We start from the raw sequence: 24,431 nt of genomic DNA on the forward strand, positions 1-24,431 counted from the left end.
CACCACATAGGCTATAAACAGAAACCCATTAAAAAAACACACACTTAAAAACCAGTTGATAAAAGTTTCAGTGTGGAATATCTGAATAATCTTATTTTACACAAGACTGAAAAATATCATTTAAGGGTTTTTCTAATATTTGGTCATTTGTCTTTTAACATGAATCCAGCCACTGTGAGGGCTTTAAATTGGGAGTTCAGACATGCAGAAACCCTGAAGATGAAGACACTGCACAGCACAGGTGTCATAAGGGTGGTTTATTTTAATAGTCTGTATACAGTATTAACAGGAGCCTATATTGATAACCATATGTGTAAATTGAAGCTTCGTTACACGTGTTCACCTCTTGGCAAAGCAGACTCATCAGAATTTTAACCATGGCACACAGTCCCCCCCCCCCCCCAAATCTTCAGTCAGCTCCCTTTGTTCTTGACCCCTCCCCCCACCTCCCTTAAAAAAAAAACAAAAGAAAAAACACTTTCTGTTAAATATACTGCAATGATTGTACAGAATATAGAAATCCACACGGTAAACTAAAGTACACACACTTGTAATGTATTGAACTTCATCTCTGGTATAAACAGACACGTACATGGCAAATGTTTCTGTTCGGTCCAGAACAGAAGGGGGCAGGTTACGATCCCGTGAAAGGCCAATTGATGGAAAACAAACAAATATAATATTATTAATAATAATTAGAATAATAATAATAATAACATTACTTTTGTTAGAGCTATATCGCACAGTAACTAATGCAGCTAGATTGTGGCGATTTGAGTGACGTAACGCTCTGAAGTCATGTCGGGTTAAAACTGGCGAGGAGCGTCTTGGAAATGAAACTAAGGTTGCTTGCCGAACACAGCAAGCTCATTCATAAGTGAATAGAAAAGCATGTAACATAAGCACTATACAGTTTTCAATGTTTACATAGCGTATACACACAATCTATAATATAACAGAGTAGACTATGCCATGAATCAGTAGTCATAAATATTACATTGTGCACGTTCTATTGCACATGTCAAGTGTTTGTATGACAGTAGGTAAAAGGAGTTAGATACCTAGATGTCATTTGTTTTAATACAAAGATGCAACAACACAGAGTTTCATAGGACACTGGCTATACATTTTCACAAATCCACTTGTTTTTGTTTTTTATCTCATATTCTTAGGATGTTTTCCTAAATAAACCAAACCTATAATACAACAGTGATATTAAAGTGTGATAAATATTCATGCACAAACAGATGATTCTACCTAAGATCTACTATGTGAAAAGATACTGTTGCACGAGCCAGCTGCTGGAGGGGATGAGGTGGCCTTTCGGCTATACCGAGACATTAAAATCAAACACAAGAATGAGTGACCGGTAGAAAAAGAATAAAACAATAATAAAAACAAAAAATAAAAAGGCACATGGTGTGCAGGGGAGCATACACATGAGCACGCGCACATAATTGGACAACAGCTGTCTGGACGTTCTTGCCAACTTTCTCAACAACAGGTTATACAACAGACAATCACATGCAACCACAGAATAAGGTCCCACACTTGATTACTAAACAAAAATCAAGATTTTTCCACGTTTTACACATAGTCGCTCTGAGCAAGTTTCTTTTTCGCCACGCGTGTCCAAAAGTAACAAGAGGGATCCTAGTTGCCACTGTGTGCCTGCCATTTACTCAACAAATCATGAGGATGACTTCAGTCTGAACGTGGCTAAAGAATTCATAATAAATGGATTAATAACTACAACTGGGTGAGTAGCGGCCGGCACATGTCGTGGGCTTATTTTATATCTGCTGCCCGGTGTCAAGGAGCAGCAACTCGGTTCATGGGATGCAGGGCGCCTCAGGAAAACTCTCGCCTTCGGCGGTGTGTTGGACCGTGTGCTCCTGCAGGGCCGTGAGGTCCACAAAGCGCTCGCCGCACCACACGCACTTGAACTGCGTCTCCCGCGAGTGGACACTTTGATGCTTGGCAAGATGCTCGCGCTGCTTGAAGCTCTTGTCGCAGCTCGCGCACTTAAAAGGCTTCTCTCCCGTGTGGACGCGACGGTGGCGCTGCAGCTCGGACGAGTATCTGAAGCGCTTCTCGCAGTCGGGACACTTCAGCGGCTTCTCCCGGGTCGGGTCGCAGCGGTGCTGCACGAATTCGGAGGATGACACGAAGCGCTTGTCGCAAAGGGAGCACTTCAGCGGCTTCTCCGTGCAGTGCGAGTTTTGGTGGCGCTGCAGCGTCGAATTCTTTTTGTAACCCTTGCCGCACACGTCGCATTTGTAGGGTTTTTCCACTTCGCCGCCACATTTGTGCCGCAGGAGTTCCCCCGACTGACTGAAGGACTTCTGGCAGGACGCGCACTTAAAGAGACTCTCCATCCCGTGGACCTGCTGGTGGTAGAGCAGGTGGGACGGCTGAAGGAAGCCCTTATCGCAGAGGTTGCATTTGAAAGGGCGATCTGCTGGGTTTTTGTGAGTGCGGCGGTGGCGAACGAGAGCGTACTGCTGTTTGAAACTCATCTGACACTCCTCGCACTGGAAAGGTCGCTCCTCGGAGTGAGTGCGTTCGTGCTGCCGCAAGTCAGACGGCCGTTTGAAGCTCTTGCCGCACGAACCGCAGCGGAAAGGCCTTTCACCTTCAGGCTGGCACTGATGGTGCAGGAGCTCCGACGACTCTTTAAAGTGCATCTCACACAAATTGCACTTGAAAAGGTGCTCGCCTGAGTGAGCGTACATGTGCCGCACGAGGTGGGAGCGGTGCTTAAAACTCTTCTCGCACACAGCACATTTATACGGCCGCTCGGAGCTGTGAGTGCGCTGGTGGTGTGCCAGGTGCGAGGACTGGCTGAAGCTTTTATCGCATGTGTCACATTTGTACGGCTTTTCGCCAGTATGTATCCTCTCGTGGCGGGTCAGCTCCGACAAATGCCGAAAGGATTTATGGCACACCGAGCACTTGTATGGCCGATCTGGTGCGGAAGCCTCAAAAGAGGGGGGAGACGAGGCACTGATCGCTGCTCCGCCACCGGATGTCTCCCCAGTGGAGGGCTGCTGGGGGTTGGCAGCTGACGAGGTTGGAGTTGCATTTCCGGACCCGGGCCTGTAGGTTTTCTCGCAGATGGAGCACTTCATCGGGTTGTTTCCATTGCCGTGCGAGTTGTGATGCTGAGCCAGCGACGTGAGCAGGGAGAAGCCCATTTTGCAAACGCCGCACACAAATGGCTTCTGCTCCACCTGCACACACTGGTGCTCCAGTAGGTCGGTGGCCTGGCTGAAGATCTTCATGCACTGCGTGCACTGAAACGACCGGTCCTGGCTCACCATGCACTGATGCTCATGGGGGTTGGCCAAGTGAGAAATGTCGTGGCCGCAGGCGCCACACTTGTGCCCTCGCTCGCCCCCTACCTGCAGGCTGGGCTGCTGAGCCTGCACGGCATGCTGCTGGCCGTGTTGGGGCTGCTGCAGAGAAGTGTCCGGCTGCAGGACAACTCCATACACCGTACATCCCAGAGGGTTGTCAGTCCCCTGAGGGAGTGTGTGCACAACAGAAGGTGGAGCGACTGCATGCTGCTGCTGCTGCCACGCCTCCGTCATCCTGCCACTTCACATGCAAGGACTCAGCGCTAGAAGAGGGAGGCACCGCAAGCACCCAACTAAGAGGAAGATGGTGCTGGTTTTAAAATTCTGACCAGCCCCGAGGCAGGAGCTCAGAGTCCTCTGTGTTCTTACACGTCCTGTGATTGGTCAGATAAAGAGAAAAACCTGGAGGGAAACAGAACATATCATCAATAGGCAGCAAATACACAAGTTGAGTGCACAACAATGGGCACTATTAACATGAAACTACAGTTCACATGATAACGCACTGCAAACAGCATGGCAAGGCACAGAAGCTAAAAACTGTTTGAGGTAATAATTTTAAATAAAAAAGAAATGTCTGACATTCAAGGTTAGCCTTCTGATATGAAACTAAAACAACACATAGTTTGCCAAACCATTGAACTTTTCTCCTTCGAGAAACTCAATTCTTGAAAGGCTGCAAACGCATTCTGCAGCTAAACATATTTAAGCGGCAGCCAGGATGATACGAGCCCGGATAACTATTACAGCTGAGCTAGCCCAGAAAAATCACCGGGCTCGGTCTATTTCCTGGAGAGAACCTCAGCGATTTACTTTAATTAAACGTGATTCCTCACAGTACAACAATGCAGATGCATTTAAAACATGTTGTTAGTTATAATCGGGTCATCGGACAGGAGCGATAACCTTTCCTCTGGGCGGTGTGAAACACCAGCGACTCTCTTCCAGGATGTAGCCGACGTTAGCTCATCGGCTAACCGCTAGAAGCGGCTAACGGCATTAAACGACCCGGCTGCTCCTGTGAACAACGCCGGGCGTCATAAAACAGAAAACAAAACAAAAAACCAACAACAACAACCCACAAATCTGCAATGTTTTCGTCTCCTACAGGGGATCCGGTAATTGAATTCATGCATATAAAAAGAGTGGCTCCGCCTTGGAGCTCGGCTACATTTTCCGCTTTATGAAAGGCCACAGTCGGTGGTTTGATCGGAGGCTCGGCGGGCAGCGGACCCCGAATCAAACTAGGCCGCCGAGAAGCTGCGGGGAGGAAAAATCGGCCTCCTGTCGCAGAGCCCCGCACATCTGCACGAATAAAAACCAACCTCCCTTCCCGGCACCGGGAAAAAAAAACAAACAAAAAAAAAACAAGAACCCGCCATCACTTACTGGAGCCGCTTATGGATGCTCTCCGCTGCCGCCTTCGCTTCGGCGTCGGTGTTTTCGGGAGTCGAGGGAGGACCGGCGGTGGAGGGGATGCGGGTGAAGCCGGACGCCATCCTTCTGCAGACGGACGGACACCGGAAACCGCCGCGCAGCGAGGCACCACCGCTGCAACTGCTCCCCACCGGAGAGGGGACACACCGAGGGCTGATTGCACCAGCCCCTCGGGGGAGATTTGAAAAAAAAAAAAAAAAAAAAAAACCTTTCTGAAGAGTTTGTGCAAAGATTATTCAAAGACACACAAAGGCCAATTGGAGAGGGCTAAGGTTTTACAAATTGAAATTCTCGGATGTGTCGTCAGGGGGCGCCGTTTCGCTCTTGCGCACAATGTAAACACTGACAGCCTCACCTGAGACTCGGATAAAAACATGGCGACTGACGTTTTGACAGGGCCCCCAGGTTCTCAGGGTCACAACAAGAAGACACAAATCATAAAGTATCATGAAACCACCTGTAAATTACATCAGGCCTCTCTCAGATCATCCAACTCAAGTCTTTTACACCCCTCTTCTCACTCCGGGTGTGCCCCAGAGCTCTGTCCTGAGGCTTTTTTTCTTCATCACCTACCTCCTTCACCTTGGTAATACCTTCCAATACCTAGCCATTGGGATCCAAATTTACTTATCTTCTTTTTGAATTTGGACTAAATTCCACTTGAAGCGAAATCCTCGCTCAACTCAAACTTCTGAAAATTAAACAGTAACATAAGATATTTTTTGTTATTGGAACTACATTATCCAAAAGAGGTGTCATCCTCAATAGCTTATTATCATTTAATTCCCACATCAACAAATTTAACCGGAACATCCTACTCACCACTTCTTTTCTTGTCCACAGCCTGGTCACCTTGGTGGTGCCTCAAAAAGCTTAGAAGCAGTCACTCACATAATCACCAAACCCCCCTCTTTCCACCGTCCCAGTCTGACTGCAACTCCACTGGCTCCACTGGTTATATTCAGGAAAAAATACAAAATTCTTCTTTCAGCATTCAAGGCCATCCACCACCTCATCCGTCCTTATCTGCCAGACTTCCTCTGTATTGCCACGTCCTCGTACTCCCTCAGCTCCACCTCCTCCATCCATGCCCTTCGTCTGTTTCAGCACCATGGGGAGTAAAGCTTTTAGCTCCTTTGCTCCCAAACTCTGGAAGTCACTCCCACTGTACATGAGCACCATAGATTCACTTCATCCGTCCAAACACAGACTGAAAGCTCACCTGTTCAGGATATCAGGCGTTCTGTAACTGCTCTGCTTTATGCGTTATTTTATTGTTTATTCTGTCCATCTTTGTACAATGTCTTTGGATAAAGTGAAATGTGCTTTAAATGAAATCATTATTAAATCCACTCTAAACTAAGTGTATATTCCCCACACTGTTCCATACTTTACATACGACTTTGAGATTTAGAACATCCATCCACACAGGAAGACAGACAATCAGTCATACCTACAGGGTATCAGCGCTGCAGTTTTTACATTTTGAGAGGTTTTCTCTTAATAATACGTCAATCATGTAACAACGTGTGACATTATTGGCAAAATGTTATTACGATAATGGATTGAATATCTTCTCACACTATCGCCATGTTATAACATTATTGGCTTAATTACATTGGAAAGTCCAAACCTATTATTTTATTGGCCATTATTACATTATCACTTGTTACAAACACTTTCGTGTTTCACTGCTTTGTACGCAAGCTTTTTGATTTTTTTTATGAAAAGTGCTTTTTCAAGATGTAACTTGATGGACTATCACAAATATTATACCACGAGCCTGACTTTAGATGTAATTTGTAGAAGTTATAATGTATGTAACTTATTTTTTTCTTCTTCACTGACTTCATTGAAGTGGAATCACTTGCCACAATAAAGACACCAAACTCGTTAATTTCAAACATTTCATTATTTTCTCCACATTAACTTCGAAACAACCTCATAAACCAAAGAGTAAGAAAGAGCATGCTCGGGCATGCAATGATGTCACAACATGATGATGCCACTGGGTGCGAAGTATAAAACATACAGTAGCAGAGAGTTTCTTTTTATATCATTCAATAAACTCAGAGACGTTTCGGTATCCACTGAGAGATAAAAGCGAGCGTTTTATTTTACACTGCTCTCCATGTCTCACGTAGCCTTGTGTTGTTGCTGGATAAGAGAGACAAGAGGAGGGAGAAAACTCACAAACTGACACCAGGTTGAGCAGGCTTTAAACAAACATGCTGGAAAAAAAATTAAAATCTCATCCGGCCCAAAGAAAGTGTCTTGGAAATGACACCGTAGAAACCCCGTTTGTTCCCTTTTTGACTGGTCCAAAAGGGGGACTGGGAAAGAGAGAGAGACAAAAACAGTGCATGCCATTTTAGGGTTAAGGAGGAAGGGAGGGAGGGAGGGAGGGGGAGGGAGGGAAGGAGATAGGCATGGAGGGGTAAAGAGGAAGGGGTCAAGGGTCACCTTGTCTTAAGTTTGAAGGTTATTTGTCTCCTCTTAGCCTGCCCACACGGGGTGTTTTTACCCATGGTCGGGGTGTTTAAATAAATGTTGAGAAGGAAAATGAATAAATACGAGGCACTCAGCATTCTCTCTGTCTTGCAAACTTCAAAAAAGTAACAAACTTGAATAATAATGACACATACACGTATATATTAGAATTAGTGGTTATAACATAACAGTCTCAAGGCTGTACAAAGGGGGGGGCAAGGTTGGATCCTCCTCACTATGTCAGCAGTAAAATGTGTTTCATGTGTTTTCATTTGTTTTTATTTTTTTCTTATTTTGTTTTTGTTCTGCGTGCGAATGTGTGTGTTCGTAGTGTTTGACATAAAATTTCCACTCCACTAGTAATAAATTCAAAAAGTTCCTTGAAGGTTTTAAGGCCTTTGCACACCGAGTTGATCTTGCAAGTCGACATCATGTTTCCCACAAAACACACCGCGCAGCATAAAAGCAAACAAAATGGTATCATTGGAGCAGTTGAAAATAAACATGTCATCACGAGAATGGTAGACATGTTGCTTGTGTTTCTGCATCTTGAGATGTGGCATTAGCTTCCAAATAGGTTAAAATTGGTCGGCTGATGTAGGTACCAGGTGTGTTTGGTTCATGTTTTTAGCATGTCTTAACCAAGCCTTGTTTCTAATTCCTAAACCTAAAAAAGGCAAACAGTGTACCGAATGTAAAAGCAAGATTGGAACAAGTTTACAAATCCCACTATGGCAAGGCTGTGGGACCCATTCTGCCACAGCCCTGGACCGACACCTCCTCTTGATATTCTGACCCCATGCGTCCAGTTTATACAAAGAAATCCCAGCTGAAAGGCTGAGTACATACTTAACAGGTCACCAGTCTATAGAGAAAGAACACAAGACACTTGGCTTTTTTACTGCCAGTCACAAGATATTGAGTCTGTAAACACTTGACCCCTAACCTGACCAGTCCTCTGTACTCGTGCCTAAAACCAATGCCTCATGCCATAATAGGATTTGTTTGTTTGCTCAGGGATGTTGGAACATACTGTGGCTAGCTACACACACTACATGGCAGTTGGAATTGTTCTTTTCAATACATTGGCTGTCTACCAGAAAAGGTAAAAAAAAAAAAAAAAGTCATTACAAAATTGGAATTCTATTGTTTTTGACTCTAAAATTCAGCAGTTAGTCTTTGGTTCTGACGAAAAAGTAAACCGTAGCTGTGTCTTCAGCATTGAAACGTCACACCAGCCAATCATAATGAGCAACACCTGGCATTCATACAGCCAATCACAATGTGTTGTATGATCTATAAAGGGAAGACCCTGAGCCAATCACCGTTTCAAAGTCCTACCATGTGAGGCCACGACCAGCCCTACTCTACCTCTTATTGGCTTACTCCAAATCTGTGATCACTATTGATTGGTCAATCAACCCAGTCGTCACCCAGCCAACAAAAGCACCAAGCACAAGCCACACACAGGCAGGATTGGGTTTGTCATGGTGCTGCCATCGTAGGATATGTACATTTGCAAGCTGCTTGGCTGAATTGATCTGGTACCCACACAGAACCTGCTCTGGTGAATTTTCAGCTCCTATACAAGGCAGTGGAAAATCCCTTTCCAACTTATTTCCCATCATCTATTAACATTTTTGGAAGAACCTTTTTATAAAATATTTGTCGCATGAATAGTTTTAATGCGAAATAATCGGAGGGGAGTGTTTTGCATTTGTGTGTTGACTCGTCTTCCCGGTGTGTAAAGGCCCTGAGTCTTGATGCATTTTGGTCGCTGACGTTTGATTTCATGAATGAAATGCAAATGTGGTTCAGTCAAGATTTCTTTGCACTTTTGGTCGAAGTGGTAGCGGCGATAAAATCGAGGCGACGCTCGAGGAAGAAGTGCGTACAAATGAAGACAGAACAGTGATGTTAAAGGGATAGAAAAATGCACTTTTTAAAAGCACACACAGCCTCATGCAATGGCTGCGTGTGTTGGTGTACTTTCGTGGTGGAAAAAAAAGTGAAAGAAAAAAAATAATAATGACGGAGCCCTTTAAAATGGATCTACTCTTGCAGCATAGTTTCTGTATGTAGCGCATAGTGCGAATAGAGAGACTGGTGGATGGGGGCTGAAAAAGGGGGATGAGGGATAAAAGGACAAAATAGGAGTGCAGGATGGTGAGTGTGTGTGCCACGCTAGTGGTTAGCACATTTGCTTATGATAACCACAAAACAAAGATTACTATATTGTCATCTAGATCAGTGAAAAATGGGCAACTCTGCCTGTGCCATCTCCAGTTGGTGATGGACACCCATGCTGGCATGTCCGGATACACCATGCTCGTTTAAAGCTGCACTCTACTTTCTTGCAACTCTTAACCAACCAATTTTTTTTACATTTTTTTTTTTTTACATTTTATGGTTGCAAGCAGAAAAATATGCATTGGAAAAGAAAAAGTGCTTCTTGTAGAAATTGAAATGGGCTTCAACGGAGGTGGAAAGACCAGTAGCAACAATAGAAAGGCTCTGCTGTGTCCGTCACTCAGGCTGTGGGCTCCAGTCGAATAGGCAGAATGTCCATCTCAGTAAGTAATAATATAATATACCATATTATCAATAAGTCTTAGTAGATCATACCTGTATATAAGCTTAAATAAAGAAGTGAATGAAAAGAATGGCTACTCCAATATTGAGTAAAATGACCATAACCACCAGAATAGAGCTGGAGCCCTAGGAGACAAGAGAGAGGAGAAAAGAAGCAATTAGTCTAGTTATTGAACAAATGATCTCAGTGGATGCAAGAAACACACAAAGTTACACACAACTCAAGATTTTGTAGTGGAGATGTGAGCAGGAAACTCAAATTTAGAAGCTGATTAGGACACATTAAGTGAGATGGCAATTAAAAAGGCATTACGCTGCAGCCTAATTTAATGACTTTTGTGATCATTTCTGACCTGAAGGCAAAAACGACTGTGTTTGTTGAGTTTAAAACGGTTTTAAATGCAGTCCCACTCATTTTCCAAGCATCATATACACTGGCAGTCAAGAGAGAAACAGTTAAATATGAAAACAGCTTTGAGAGAATATCAAAAATACCCTCAGTGGGGTGAGACATTAACTGCAATATAGGGAAATCACTATAAATCACGAGGTCATTTATCATCTTTACTGTTGGTTTATAACCGTTTGAATAATAAATAAATAAATAAATAAATAAATAAATGAATGAATAAATAAATAAATAAATAAATAAATAAATAAATAAATAAATAAATAAATAAATAAATAAATAAATAGATAGATAGATAGATAGATAAATAAATAAATAAATAAATAAATAAATAAATAAATAAATAAATAAATAAATGTGTTTACTGTCAAATAAATGTGTTAACTGTATTTTAACAGTTTTCCAGGCCAACAGGCAAACAGTGTGTAAACTCACTGAGTTTGATTTGAGGGTGAGATGCTCTCCTTCCTGCTCCAGAGTGATGGGCTGAGACTTTAGGGGTGGGGAGAGGGTGAGGTCCCTGTGCAGTGGCCACTCCTCCAGCTCCGCCCCCACATTCAGGTTGTCCAGCATCTGTACAGAGTCCATGGATCCCTCTCTGACTGGCCGAAGGCCTCGGGATCGCAGCCTGTTGTTTTTGGGGGCCGGGGACTCCTGGCCCAGCCCCCGAGCTGTCTGTGAGTCCGGACACTGGAGCCTCATGTCCACCGTGTAGTCGTTCATCCTCTCTTCGTCCTGCTCTGTGAGACGTGAGTGGGCGGGGCTCCACCTAAGGGTGCTTTCAGCAGTCCATCCCCCAGTGAGGCCGTCGAGCCTTTGGTCGATTACAGCGTGCTCGTTAAGCTTATGGTTGGAAGGGTTGTGCTGCTTTGGATGGTGGTTGGAGTAGACATGCTCTCGAGGGTTGTAACTTGAAGAGACGTGGTCCTTTGCATTGTGATTAGAGGAGATATAATCTTGGGGCTTGTGATTGGAAGAAGCATGCTCAGAAGTCTTGTGATTGGACATGTTATGTTCCAAGGCCTTGTGATTGGATAAAATGTGCACCTGCGGCTTATAGTTGGAAGAGGCATGCTCGCAGGCCTTGTGATTGGTGGAAGAATGATCCCATGTTTTGTGATTGGAGGATGAGTACTCCCTCGACTTGTGATTGGAAGAGGCATGCTTGGAGGGCTTTTGGTTGGATAAGGAATGGTCCCACGTTCTGTAGGAGGAGGCGTGTTCGCGGGGCTTGTGATTGGACATGGATTTCTCCCGTGGTTTGTGGTTGGACAGCGGGGCCTGCTCGTGGCCATTGATCTGGCCCTCCTGCTCCTCCAGTAGGGAGGGCGTGGTGGAGCGGCTGCTGCCGCCTCGGTCGGGGTACATGTCATCAGTCCAATTGTTCGCTCCTCCTCTTGGCAGATCCATTCCACGACCCTCCACCAGCACCTGGATCTCAGCCCCACCCTGATCGTCCACTGCGCTCTGGCGCATGAAGCAAGCATTTCTGGGGCGATGGCCGTGTTTGGGCGGAGGGCTGTGGGGTTGTGAGGTGGGGACGCTCAGCACAGGGCTGAGATCAGGTGTTATCACGGGCGGCGTGGTGTCCGGAGTGCACAGCTCCGGACTGTCTGTTCCCGTGGAGATGACCTCGTGGTCTTTGTCCTTGGCGTCCTGGTGTTTAGGCCTCTGACACTCGAGCCCTACGAAAACCAGAGGAAGAGCAGTGGCGGTGAAGTGAGTTGGCAACAATCCAAAACAAAGTCCTACAGTGTGAGGGTGTTAAGTGTTGTTATGCAGGCTGACAAAAGCGGAGCAAAGCTGCAAACAAACTGAATCATGTGCTGCAGGCTTACCGAGGATTACTGAAGTGAATATGCATGATTTAATTTGAACTCTCTTGGGCTAAACCTTTGTTAGTTTGGTGTTTATTATGAGCTCAAAATAGGGCAATAACAACAACCTCCATATACTTGACTCTGTTTAAGCACACGTTCAATTAATCTGTAAGAGCTCTGGAAGGTAACTGTGCCTTTGTGCAGATTTTACATTGAGATTAAAAGTGGAGCTCCATCATTCAGTCACGACTCATGACTAATTGTCACAAAGCAGGTCTCTGAGGGGAAATGAAAGGGGCCAAATACAATAGGAGCAGTGGAGCCGAGAAAAACGGGTTCAAAGTATTCAGAAAACTAAAACACAAATAGCCAGCAATACTTTTTTTGTCTTTAAAAACAGATAAATTCAACCTCTAAAAATATTCACCATTAAGACCAGAGAATACATAAAAACTGCAGTTACCACACTCAACCCTACATTTTAAGATGATATTTGATATGATGGGTTTGCAGTAGTGCCAGGACTTTAACGCATTTATTCTTCAACAACATTCATAACACTTTAATGCTAAACATGTAGCCGCAATCACGTATGCCCAAGCTTATGTTCAAGGTTTTCCTGGTTTTATAACCAAACATTGTTGACATTACAAGTAGAAAAAGAAACCTGAATAAATAAACACAGTTTTGTTGTGTTAACATATGTAAGTCTATTTATTGATTCATTCATCTAGATGTTATTAAAATGTGACTAATTACAAAGTCCCTAATTAATAAAATTGTTCTTTTTTGTTGAGTCCCACCACTAGCTTAAAGTGTAATTATAATAGATATTAAATTAATGAAATATTGTCAGTAAAAATCATTTGCTATCATTTCATTTCCATCAGAAATGTATGGGACAGCAGGGCCGTCCTGAACTTAGTGCTCAGAAGTTAAGATTTATGAGGACCTCTTGTGGTCATCGTGATTATGGCAGCAGCAACGTAAAAAGCCAGGAGAGAGACTTTGGAGGAATTTATTAGAATGTGACTGATGCTGAGTACTTTAAACCAAAGTAAAGAAATTTGTTTTCAAAGTTTAATTTATGATATTATATATGTATAGAGGAAAAATACAATATCTGTGAAACTCAGTTGTTATATTTAACTAAACCACAATATTACGATTGAAGCTCTTTTTGGTTCTTTTGGAAATAATGCTTTAGGAAAAAAAAAACCCTCTTGACCAGTGATTGTCAAAATAGTTTGTCCTAATTTAGTTGATTGACTTTCTTTTGATCAAATAATCAAATAACTGAATAACTGTGTGTACTTCACCAAAGAGCAGTTGTGTTAATTAAGTAACTGTAATGAACAAATGTGAATCTTTGTGATGTAGTTACTTTTAGGAGATAAGTAACCTCTGACCTGTAGCTTTTCTAGACATCGAGAGCCCCAGACAAGAGGCACAACTAAACAGTAACCGTTTGTAATAATGCCAATTCAATAAGCATCTTTTGTTTTGAACATAAGCTACTTGATTTGAATAAAGAAACAAAAAGCTAATTTGGGCTTAATCTGTTCAAAAACACTAACAATCCAAACTTCACTTCTTACTTTCACCTTCCTCGCTCCTCCACAGCAGCATCAAGCAAGGTGAACCTTCAGAGGGATTCCTGACATTCTGTTGCAGACTGAGACCAAGTAAAGAGGTTCTTGCACATTATCAGTGATATTGACCGAGGCAATTGTCTGCACCATTGCAATGCCTCTGACTCAAACACACTTTCACTGATCCACAGGAATAAAACCACGCAATGTATCACTGAATATAAGTGACATAAAGGATTTCCATTTTTATCGTCACATATTTTAAAATCATGTATTTGAGGAACAATTTGAGGGGTCAAAACCATTTCCTTCTTCTCCCTGATTATTTTCTATGCTTGTATGCCATAATGAGAAATGTTAATATTTTAAGGTTCATTCAGCTCGTTTTGACCTCATGTTTAATTGTGTTGCTTTGACTAAGCAGGGGAGCATTTCTGATAGATGACACAGCTCCAATTCCTCCCTCACCATTGCCGTAGATGTGGAAGGAGGGCGAGAGCTCTTTGGCAGCTATCCGGGCCAGTCGACACTCCTCCATGGCCTTCTGCGCCACTCCTTCAGCTGCCTCGGCCTTCCCACGAGCGTGGCTCATCCTGAACAGGGTGGCGAGAAACACTGATGTCAGAAAAAGACTATGGAAGAACAGCTTCTACTTGATGTGGCCTATTCATTTCTCTGGAAATCATTGTGCTGTGTGTTGTTGCAGAATACATCCATTCTAAATGTTGAAATCAGATTGATGAGTTATAAATGTCATGCAAACATCATAAAGTACAGTTTGGACATATGTTGTCCTCTGTTGCCTTGATATGAATGTTTCATTGATATTAATAGAAAGAAAACTGAACGTACAGTAGAGTAAAGCAGAGTTTAATGTGTTTTTAAAGGTATGGCTGTGATATTTCTTTTATTTACATTTTCTCTAAGTACCTTTTGCAAGCCAAAACACACAGAGGTCTTCTTGTTCATAATCAGCATTAAGGTTTTTCAAGGGGTAAACACAAAATGTTGTTGTTTGTGGTTGTTCATGCAGTTCCTATCACTGTCACAATATGAAGGGAGTAATTATTGAGTGTCAAACTGAATGGTCCTATATATGATTGTCTGAGCTACAATTGGCATTTTGTTTAAAGTTAAAACCCCCTGTTTATTTTGCCGATCACTCACATTGAACATTTGAATTCTAGTGGACATTGTATTCATCACAAGAACTAAAAGGAAAATGCGTGACCAAAAAAATAAAAGGACAACAGCTGCATAAGGAGATTGATGAAACATTTAGAATCCATAAACCTTGACACAGAGGAAAAACTAGAAACGTCAGATTGGCCTTGTTTTTTGTTCATCAGTTATTTATGGATAAACAGCGTCATTAAAGGTTTTGGCATATCAGTTACAAAATAATTTCTGTAGAAAATCTCCCGGGGAATGAAGGGAAAAACATTGGCGGTTGAGTTTTTTGAAATGAAACAAAAATCTATGCTCTCTAATTTCTGTTTCCTGACAAAAGGTGTGACTAAGCTCTCTCTAATATGTTAATGTACAATGAAGGACAGTCTCACCTGGACATTGCTATCTCGGCCTTCTGCTTGGCGATGTCTGAGGCCTTCTCGGCCGCCTCCACAGCTCTGTCCACCTTCTCTCGGATCTTGCTGGCCCTAAGCGGGATCAAGTTCTTGCGCTTTCCGCTCACCAGCACGTTTTGTTTGTACTTCCCCTCCTCCTTGGTGCCGTCAGGAAAGGTGGTACATCCATATCCGTGCCTCTTGTTTCCGGCCCACTCGCCGGCGTAGTGCAGGCCGTCCGAGCGCCGGCTCACGCCCCAGCCAGCCCTCTGGTCACTCCGCCACTCTCCTGCATACATCTCAGTGACGGTGGCATCCACAGGAGCGCCCTGCTCGCTCTCGCTGGCGTTGGAGTGGATGTCAGATGCCGCGGAGCTGACGGTGCTCATGCCAGCCTCACTGCAGAACGAGCTCTGCTTGCTGAGCTGACTGGCCAGAGAACTTTTGGACTCGGAGCGCCGAAGCTTCAGGCCGCTGAGGATGGACTGCCGAAAGCGTCCTTTCCTCTTCCTCTGCCGTTCCGCCTCGCTGGGAGCCGTCAGGGCGAAGCCGCCGCGGCCCACCGGGCTCCCCGCCAGCCCGGCCACCACGCCGTCCGTGGGCGTGGTGGCGGTGCCGTCCTCCAGCACAGCCGGCGGGCAATGGCTGTGCTCAGAGCGAAGAGAGTTTATGGATGTCCGCAGAGGGAAGAGGATGACGGCCGCCATGCCGTACGGGACACTCTGCCGCACGCCATAGCCATGACGCATCCCAGCCAGCCACTGGCCTTGGTAGGTTCCTGAGAAACGGTCGGAAGAACAGGAAGAATCAGACGTGACCGAGAATCTGGGTCCCAAGATAGAGTCTCAATAACTCCAACAGGGGTTGACATTACATTGTATTAAGACTATAATGAGAAAGAGGATTTTTTTTTTTAACACTTAAAACAAATAGTAATTTCAAAAACAAAATGTTGCAAATAAGGTTGAACAGAAAATTTCAGAAATGAAGACTAAATATCAGGAAAAACTTCAAAGTTGAAATGTTGGTAATAAATCTAAAACGTCATCTTTATGTATGTTCTTTGGCCGTCTTTGACAATCATATAACACATGATCAAATCATCATTATAGGTGCTGCTGCCGGTAGGTTGTGGCCCCATTTCCTGGCAAAGCAAATGTTCTTTTAAATCAGTTAGATACATTTACAGCCATTTAACTTGACAATATAACAAATAATAATGAAATAATACCGACGAGGATGAAAATGATGCAGGGAATATTTAGGGTCTCTTATAGGACACAATGCTCTGTAGCATGTTGTCAAATCTTTTTGCAACGATCCGGAGAGACATGCCACAAATTCAGGGATGTTTTCAGCTGGATATAGTCAAATATGTGTGATTCTTTTCCCTACAAATTATTTCATCATGCGTAAATTCATTCATTCATTCATTCATTCATTTTTGTTCCTTTCATGAAAACAAAAATTGCACAGCAATGCACCCTAAGTTATCATATAAACAACTACGTGGTTGGAAGGGAATAGCCAGAAGAAATGGCACATAAGTGTGTTTCAGTGTTCAGTATCTTAATCTGAATAAATGTTCTTAACTGAAGCCCACTGCCAAAACATTCAGAATTATAGCAGAAGTTTATAATTTCCCATCTTCAGATGAACGACGATACTCTAATTAAAAACAGGCCAAACTGCCAGTGTATAATGAGGGAATCCGATGGTTTGCGCTATTTGCGATTCGGCTTCCCTGTCCATCTACACCTGGCAAAGGAAAAGAAAACCGGTTCAGACCTCCAGGAAAGATGAGGGAGAGGAAGAGGAGATCTCCCAGGAAAAGCTTTCAAACAAAAGCCGGTCTGCTGCAGGCAGAGGTCAACATTTTACACCGGCTGTCCTCTCCTGAAATCCCAGAGGTGGTCAGAGATGAGAGGTGGAGCCGATCTGGAGGCTCATGTTTCTGGGCAGGAGACTCGGCAGCCTCCCATTTGACTGTCAGTTTCAGTTAACGGGGCAGCTCCTTCTCCTCCTCCTCCTCCTCCTCCTCCTCCTCCTCTCCCTGCTGACGAGGCTGGGCAGGTTTGTGTTATAAGAAGCATTTAAACAGCTGTCTACGCTCATTTCATGTAATTTGTGCTCAGCATGTCCCGCTACAACTGACTCGGTGTTAACAGTGATCAATCACAGAGGGCGGCTGAAACCTAAGCTGTGAGTAATGACTATTGACTTCATCTAAACGCCCGGTCCTTGGTACACCTCGAAAAAATAAAGGTCCAAAGATAACCGGCTTAATAGAGCACGGTGGTTTTCTGGAATACAATGGCTGTGAGTGGAAATACAGTTAATAAAACTCTTGGTCACAAAGTTGGTCCTCTTTCATTCCCCAGAAACAATTCATTAACTTTGGCTTAAAATATCTGAAGATTCGTGGATTTTTTTTTTTTTATATTTATGATCTACATGTCATACTAGTTTAAGCTTAATATGTTGATGGCTTCAATTTCCAAAGTGTTTTATTGCTTCTTATGCATTCATCCTGAAACACATTCTGTCACCTGTTTTTGTGCTTAAACTAGGAAGTTTCATCCTATTCTGTCTTACTTCTACCACTGAAACTGATCTAGTTACAGTATACCCTCAACTTTCCATAAGTTTTCTTTAGTTCAAGTTTCTTTCTCGTTCAAGTTTCATAAAAGTAATTTTTTTGTGCGCAGACCACCAAGCAGTTGAATTCCAACAATATATTTATATTGATGGAACAGTAAAATGTAAAAGCCAGTAAAATGCCATCGGTAAATTTGGGATGTCTGCGGCACTGTATTAGTGTGATTGTTTTGAATAAATGTCAGATTTGAAATCTGTATTTTTGTTCAATGTCGATATCTGGCTTCTTCATACATAATAGATATAAACACAACCATGTTAATATACTTATTAGTAACAGGCGGAGATGGTCCTTAATGCCACATGACTGTAGGACTTGAAAGACTCATGAACAGCTCAGTACTTGGACAAATATCTCAGGATGTCACTGCTGAATCTATGATTGTGTATACCAATACCTAATTATGTTTACATATAATCTACAGGCCATATACAATATCCAGACAGAATCAATTAATTCTTAGTATTTCTGTTGACCATTTTGGTAGTTGCCTTTAAAGTTAGTTTTTGTTTGGTCAACTGGATGATCTGGATGATAGAATAAGTAAATTTACAGAACCGATATGTTGTACTCATCTTTAATTAAATGCAATCAACCAATTAAAAAAAACAACTGAAATCCCCCTATTGTTAAGAAACAAAGATTGAGTGCTATCCACACAATTACAACCAAATGAATGAATGAATGGATGAATAAATAAATAATTAAATGAATAAATAAATAAATATCTGATCCAAATAAGTTCGTTTTGAACCATACATGAATAATACAAATGAAGTGCGACGCTACAAATAATGGAATAAAAAAATGAAGATAAGTGCTCAATCAGGTAATTTAATCCATAAATCCTTATTTTTAAAAAATAGATGTGGCCAGGCAAATCTACAATTACTCTGACCCCATTTCAAAGAAGTCCTGGATATTCATTATTTTTGTCATTTTTATTTAATTTTTATTTTTTTTGGAGTCAATTATATCTAAAAAATTTTAATTAGTGTTTTTTCTTTTTTGTAAAAAGTAATGATTTGTCGTCCACACATGATGGGCCACATATTTATAAAACTCTTATTTTTGTGACTCTTTCCGAATCCGGAGCTGTCCTTGGTGCTGAACCTGATCTGGCCTCGTGCTCTTTAATCCGTCTTTATTCCAAGTATGTTATCGGTTGTTTTTTTTTGTTGTTGTTTTTCAAAAAGAATGTGACGGTCGTGCTTAAAAACCTGCACGTTTATTGGGTTGTGGAAAATGTGTCAGCTCGTGCGTGCTATATTCATATGTCGGCGGTCTCCCACGTGAGCGGAAGAGAGGAGCGTGACGCAGTCTTTTATTCCCACAGTGTCTGTGTTTTAAGTGATCACAAGTCAACTTTAAACAGTAGATAAACCGGAGTCCGGTCCCCGATACAACTGCCTTCACCTTCACTGCAGAACGAACCCGACACGCGATGTGATTTCGCTCCACCTGCAGCACTCACACTGACCTCGCGCTCTGCCATCCGGGTCTCAGGGGGGCGGGCTTCGGTTATCAAAGGCCCACATTACAAGCAGAGAGCGGCAGACTGACAGGAGCGGAGAGCCACTCAGAGAGCAGCAGAGTCTCCCGTGACACGCTGACCTGCTGTCTCCCGTTACCATGGAGACTGCATCACAGAGGAGGTGATGCTGCAGGGGGGAGAAGGGCGAAGGGGTGCTGTAAGTCTAGTTCTGGAGCTCTAATTTTATTAATTATTTTTTTATTATCATCAGTTTGTGGTTGAATCGGAGGCGAAGTCCAGTCAGGAAGCAGACAAAGTTTCACTCAGATGGTCGGAACTTCATCATTTCTGTTTCTACTTTTACATTTTGCATGTCGATGGAGACATTTCACATTTATTTTACTTAACTTTGGCCTTTTATTTTCCAGCTGGTAATGATATATTTTTCTTTGCTTTTCTATTGTTGCGTTGCGTCTTATTCTGTGACTTTGTGTTTTTTTTATGTTTTATGTCTCAATTTCAGTCACGTTTTGCTCCTATTTTTGGATGTTTCGTTTCTTTTTGATTTTGTTTAAAGCATTTTTTTAAATCATTTTGAGACTTTTCATAGCTTTTAGTATCGTCTTCTATCTTTTATGCTTTGAATGTCTTGTTCCTTTGATGTCGTTGATTCGTTTTGGTTTCTTCATCTGTAACAGTTGTGTCTTTCTGTGGTTGTTTCGTTTTACTCTCACGTGAGTTTTTGTAGCTGTAATTTCTGGTTGACATCTTTTACTCTTCTATTTTTTACATATGGTTTGTAGATGTATATTTTGTTATCTCTGGAATCATTTTTTTTGTGTGTTCTGTTGTGTGGCTCTTGGTTCTCATTTTCACTTCCTTGTAGTTGTTTTCGTTTCATTTTCTTCCCACATGATCTCTTTAGGAATCACTTCCTGTGTCTTTAAGGTCGTTTTATCATTGGACTTTTTTATTGTGACTTTTTTTAAAAAAAATACTGTTTTGCTTTTCTTTTTGTTGTTTACTTCAGTTTTTTTTAATAATTTTCTTTTACATTTTACATGTATTACTCTCTAATATCGTTTTGTTTATTTGGGGACTTTGTGTTTCCTTTTATTGTCTTTTTTGCTTTGTATTTTTTTTATGGTGGCTTATTTATTTTTTGATAAATATTAGAAAATTTCATTGTGAATACGATTATCAGTTTGTTTTTGCCTGCCCATGTGGACGTAGTTGTTTCCTCAAGTTTTTTTCTACTGGTCAAACTACTTGCCTGTGTAATCTTTTTATGTCTGTTGACTTTTTTGCTTCAGATTAGTTCATGTTTCCTGCCGATTATGGTAATGATAAAAAAAAAAAACAACCTCCGATTTATTTTTAATTTGCAGAAATCAGCAGCTCGTGTCACTTTCTAAAGTTTCCTCGCTTTGCACTTTGAAAACGAACAAACACTGTCCAGGATACGTCCTCCTGACCCCTTTGGGCCCCTGGTGCTCTGCCCGCCACTCTTTGGTAATCTACCCGTGCATGTGGATGTGACCTACATGTTATTTATGTAGCCTGCATCGGAGATGTGTAACAGCGGCTTCCAGCTGTAAGCAAGTCGCTCTACTTTTGCAGCCTGGAAACCAGCCGGGCCGTTTCAATCAGAGAAGTCAAATCGGGCGTATCTGAGCTATGAACCAGAGTCCAGATGGAAACAGGAGTGAGGCATGTGGTCGCAACCCGAGTCTGAGTCCTGCTTACCTCCGTCAGAGTAGGTTTCAGTGCCGTATCCATCCTGCAGCCCGTTGCTCCACGTCCCCTCGTACCGGGCCCCGCTGGCCGTGCTTTCCAGCTGCCCGTAGCGACCTTTGAACCCCTGTGTCCACTCCCCCCTGTACTCCCAGCGGCCCTTGCTCTCCACGCCGATGCCATGCCGCTTGCCCTGTGCCCAGGTGCCCTGGTAGCTGTTCCCGCTGGGCCACGTGTACACGCCCAGGACCTCAAAACCGTGGCTCCAGGCCCCCGCGTACTCGCCCTGACCCTGGGGCCCCGTGCAGACCCCCCGGCCATGGGCCTTACCTTGCTCCCACCCCCCGCAGTACGACCCCCCGTCATCAAAGTCAAACCTGCCTCCAGTGGACATGCATGAAACAGGTCTAGGCAAAATCCTTAGAACGTCAAGAAGAAGAAAAAACAAGGGCCTGGTTCACTCAGAAGGAGCACGGAGGGAGGAGGCCTCGTCTGGACCAGGCAGTGTGGAAGTGCAGGGCCTCGACTCTCCCTCTCCTCGTTTAGCTCAGGGTGCAAAACGCCGGCTTCCTCGTCTCAGAAACAAGACCGATGAACATCACCTCAGCAGAAGCAATCTGAGCCCCGGCGGTGGCTCTGGAGTGACGAAGGTTGGCTGCCGTGCATGCTGCTTCCCATGGGCATGCAGGCTCAGCTTCTCATCCTCCTCCTCCACTTCCTCCTCCACCTTCCTGGCTCAGGCCCGTCGCCTCGGCCTAGGCTTTTTTCTGGCAGTCCCACAGGCCCACAGAGCGGCGGTGGCGGCGGCGGCGGCGGCGGCGGCGGCGGCGGCGGCGGCGGCGGCGGCGGCGGCGGCAGCAGCAGTAGCAGAGACGAAGCTCGGCTCAGTCAGACATCAGAGCGTCCCCACGTCCCTGCCGCACCGGCACTCAGGGAGGGATACAGGACGGGGATGCTGCTGCACCCGTGCGCCATATAAGGGCAGAAAAAGCCGGAGGAGGAGAGAAGTTAAGGGTATTTCTCTATAGCATGGCCTGGAAACGAGCAGGCATCCACAGCCTCAGCCTCATCAGACATAACGGAGTGTGAGCATCTCCCCGGCTCCTCGTCTTCCTCCCTTTTTTTTTTCTCCTCCCTCCTCTTCTCTCCGCGATGTGAAGAGTCTTCTCCTGAAGATGCACAAGCAGAAACAGCAGGTTATTCCTCTCCTAGTTCTCAATCCTTTGTCCTCGGTCTCACCGCTCAGCTCAAATCTGGATTGTTGTTGTTATATCCCAATTCCACCAAGTCATCTGTCCTCCCTTGTTTTCCGGCCTCTCTCTCTCTCTCTCTCTCTCTCTCTCTCTCTCTCTCCCTCTAAAATCTGCTCATTACAGGACTGTTCCACCCCATCCAATACCCCTCCCCCACAAACACACACTGAGCGCGCGCGCGCGCACACACACACACACACACACACACACACACACACACACACACACACACACACACACACACACACACACACACACACACACACACACACACACACACACACACACTCCTTCTTAAAGAGATAGAGACGGAGGGCGAATGGCTGCATGTACAGAAGCTCGCTGTTCTCTGCTCCCTTTGGGGGATACAGCCTGCTTTTCCTAATTATCCAGCCTCATTTCACTCCCTCTCACACTCCTCCTCCTCCTCCTCCTCTTCCCCTTCCTCCTCTCCAGACTAAAATATGACCAGTCAGCAATCTATTTTCCTGATTATTGTTGTTTTAGTTTTTTTTGGTGCTTTTTATTACTTTCTATTATTATTATTGGTCGTGTTTAACTCCTTATATGCTAATGGTTGTCTATATTAAAACACATTAAAAACAAAATAAGGAATACATGGAAAAAATACTCAACAATTGCAAATGAATATTTTTCAGATGCAAAAAACCTTTTGGCTAAAACGGCAAAAAGTAACCTAAATGTTTTCTTTTATGTATGAATGCTGATTAACACACATTTTTATTTATCTGTCATCAATTGCATGAAAAAAGAAGGTGAGTTAGTTCTACATCCGTGTCACAAATAGACAAAACATGCTTCGTATAGCAGCTCAGTGGGAGGATCTATCTATCTATCTATCTATCTATCTATCTATCTATCTATCTATCTATCTATCTATCTATCTATCTATCTATCTATCTATCTATCTATCCATCCATCCATCCATCCATCCATCCATCCATCCATCCATCCATCCATCTATCTATCTATCTATCTATCTATCTATCTATCTATCCATCCATCCATCCATCCATCCATCCATCCATCCATCCATCTATCTATCTATCTATCTATCTATCTATCTATCCATCTATCCATTCTAGAAAATATTCTCACGTATCATAATCTGCAGGGTATAAATTATTTCTTGAAAAACAAATATATTCAGTACATACATTTATATAAGTTGGTCCATTTATATTCACCCCTTCATTATTTACAATCTCTGGTCATGTTCACCATAATAACGTATTAATGTCATAATATTTGAAAATGTGGGCAGACTTTATTTTTTTAAAATCATGTTTTTTATATCTATTTAAATAGACATAATTGCTTTTCCTAAGTATTTTCCCCAATTTAATATAAACCTTTAATCCTATTTCTTTGACCCTTGTCCATATGCGGGATTACTTACATACAGGTACATCTCAAAAAATGTCATTGTCGTGAAAAAGTTTAATATCTTTTGTCAACATTTGTGCTTAAAACATTCTTTTTTTTGATTGGTCTTGAATTTTCTGAGACACTGAATTTTAGGTTTTCATTGTCTGTGAGCCATAGTCATCAACATTAAAAGAAAGAAATAAAAGCTTGATATATTCCACTCTATGTGTAATGAATCTATATGAAATAACAGTTTCACTTTCTGAAGTGCCTGACAAAAAGTATTTAACCTTTTCTTGATATTCAAATTTGAATTGAGACGAAATTAGAAATAACAGAATATAGATTAAACATTTTATTAAAAAGTAAATAAAAAATATTTTAGTGGTGTATTTGATCAATAATTATAATCAAAAGTTCCAAATATGTATATTATCAAATATTTTTTTTTAAATATAGCCTTTTTGCATATCATAGAAATCATTGCAAATTCAGATTCTTCCCTTTAATTTTTATTTAATCCCAGAACCTTTATAACGTTTATAACCTGTGATTATTTCGGTAGATAAATCCCAGAAACGGGCCATTCATCACTTGACGGTGTTCACTGTTCCCTTTTGAATGTGTCATTCTGGGTAAACGCGTCGTCCACAGAACA

The 24,431-nt window shown here is 42.8% G+C and overlaps 2 protein-coding genes across 2 annotated transcripts; both read right to left on the reverse strand.

Moving 5' to 3' along the window:
- Positions 1-1,021: 1,021 nt before the first annotated feature.
- On the reverse strand, positions 1,022-4,866 carry LOC308127791 (uncharacterized protein). The gene is made up of 2 exons (XM_080493111.1): positions 4,749-4,866; positions 1,022-3,761 (listed from the first exon to the last, which is right to left on the reverse strand). Exon 2 carries the CDS (start codon positions 3,591-3,593, stop codon positions 1,833-1,835), a length of 1,761 nt encoding a protein of 586 aa, XP_080349237.1. The 5' UTR covers positions 3,594-3,761; positions 4,749-4,866; the 3' UTR covers positions 1,022-1,832.
- A 2,725-nt stretch (positions 4,867-7,591) lies between these two features.
- jph3a (junctophilin 3a) lies at positions 7,592-22,458 on the reverse strand. The gene is made up of 5 exons (XM_080493101.1): positions 21,144-22,458; positions 15,262-16,042; positions 14,168-14,292; positions 10,723-11,972; positions 7,592-10,004 (listed from the first exon to the last, which is right to left on the reverse strand). The coding sequence occupies exons 1-5, from the start codon at positions 21,523-21,525 to the stop codon at positions 9,924-9,926; spliced, it is 2,619 nt and encodes an 872-aa protein (XP_080349227.1). The 5' UTR covers positions 21,526-22,458; the 3' UTR covers positions 7,592-9,923.
- Positions 22,459-24,431: the final 1,973 nt, after the last annotated feature.

Source organism: Lipophrys pholis (assembly GCF_963383615.2).
Source record: "Lipophrys pholis genome assembly, chromosome: 2".
In the NCBI taxonomy this organism is placed as follows: Eukaryota; Metazoa; Chordata; class Actinopteri; order Blenniiformes; family Blenniidae; genus Lipophrys; species Lipophrys pholis.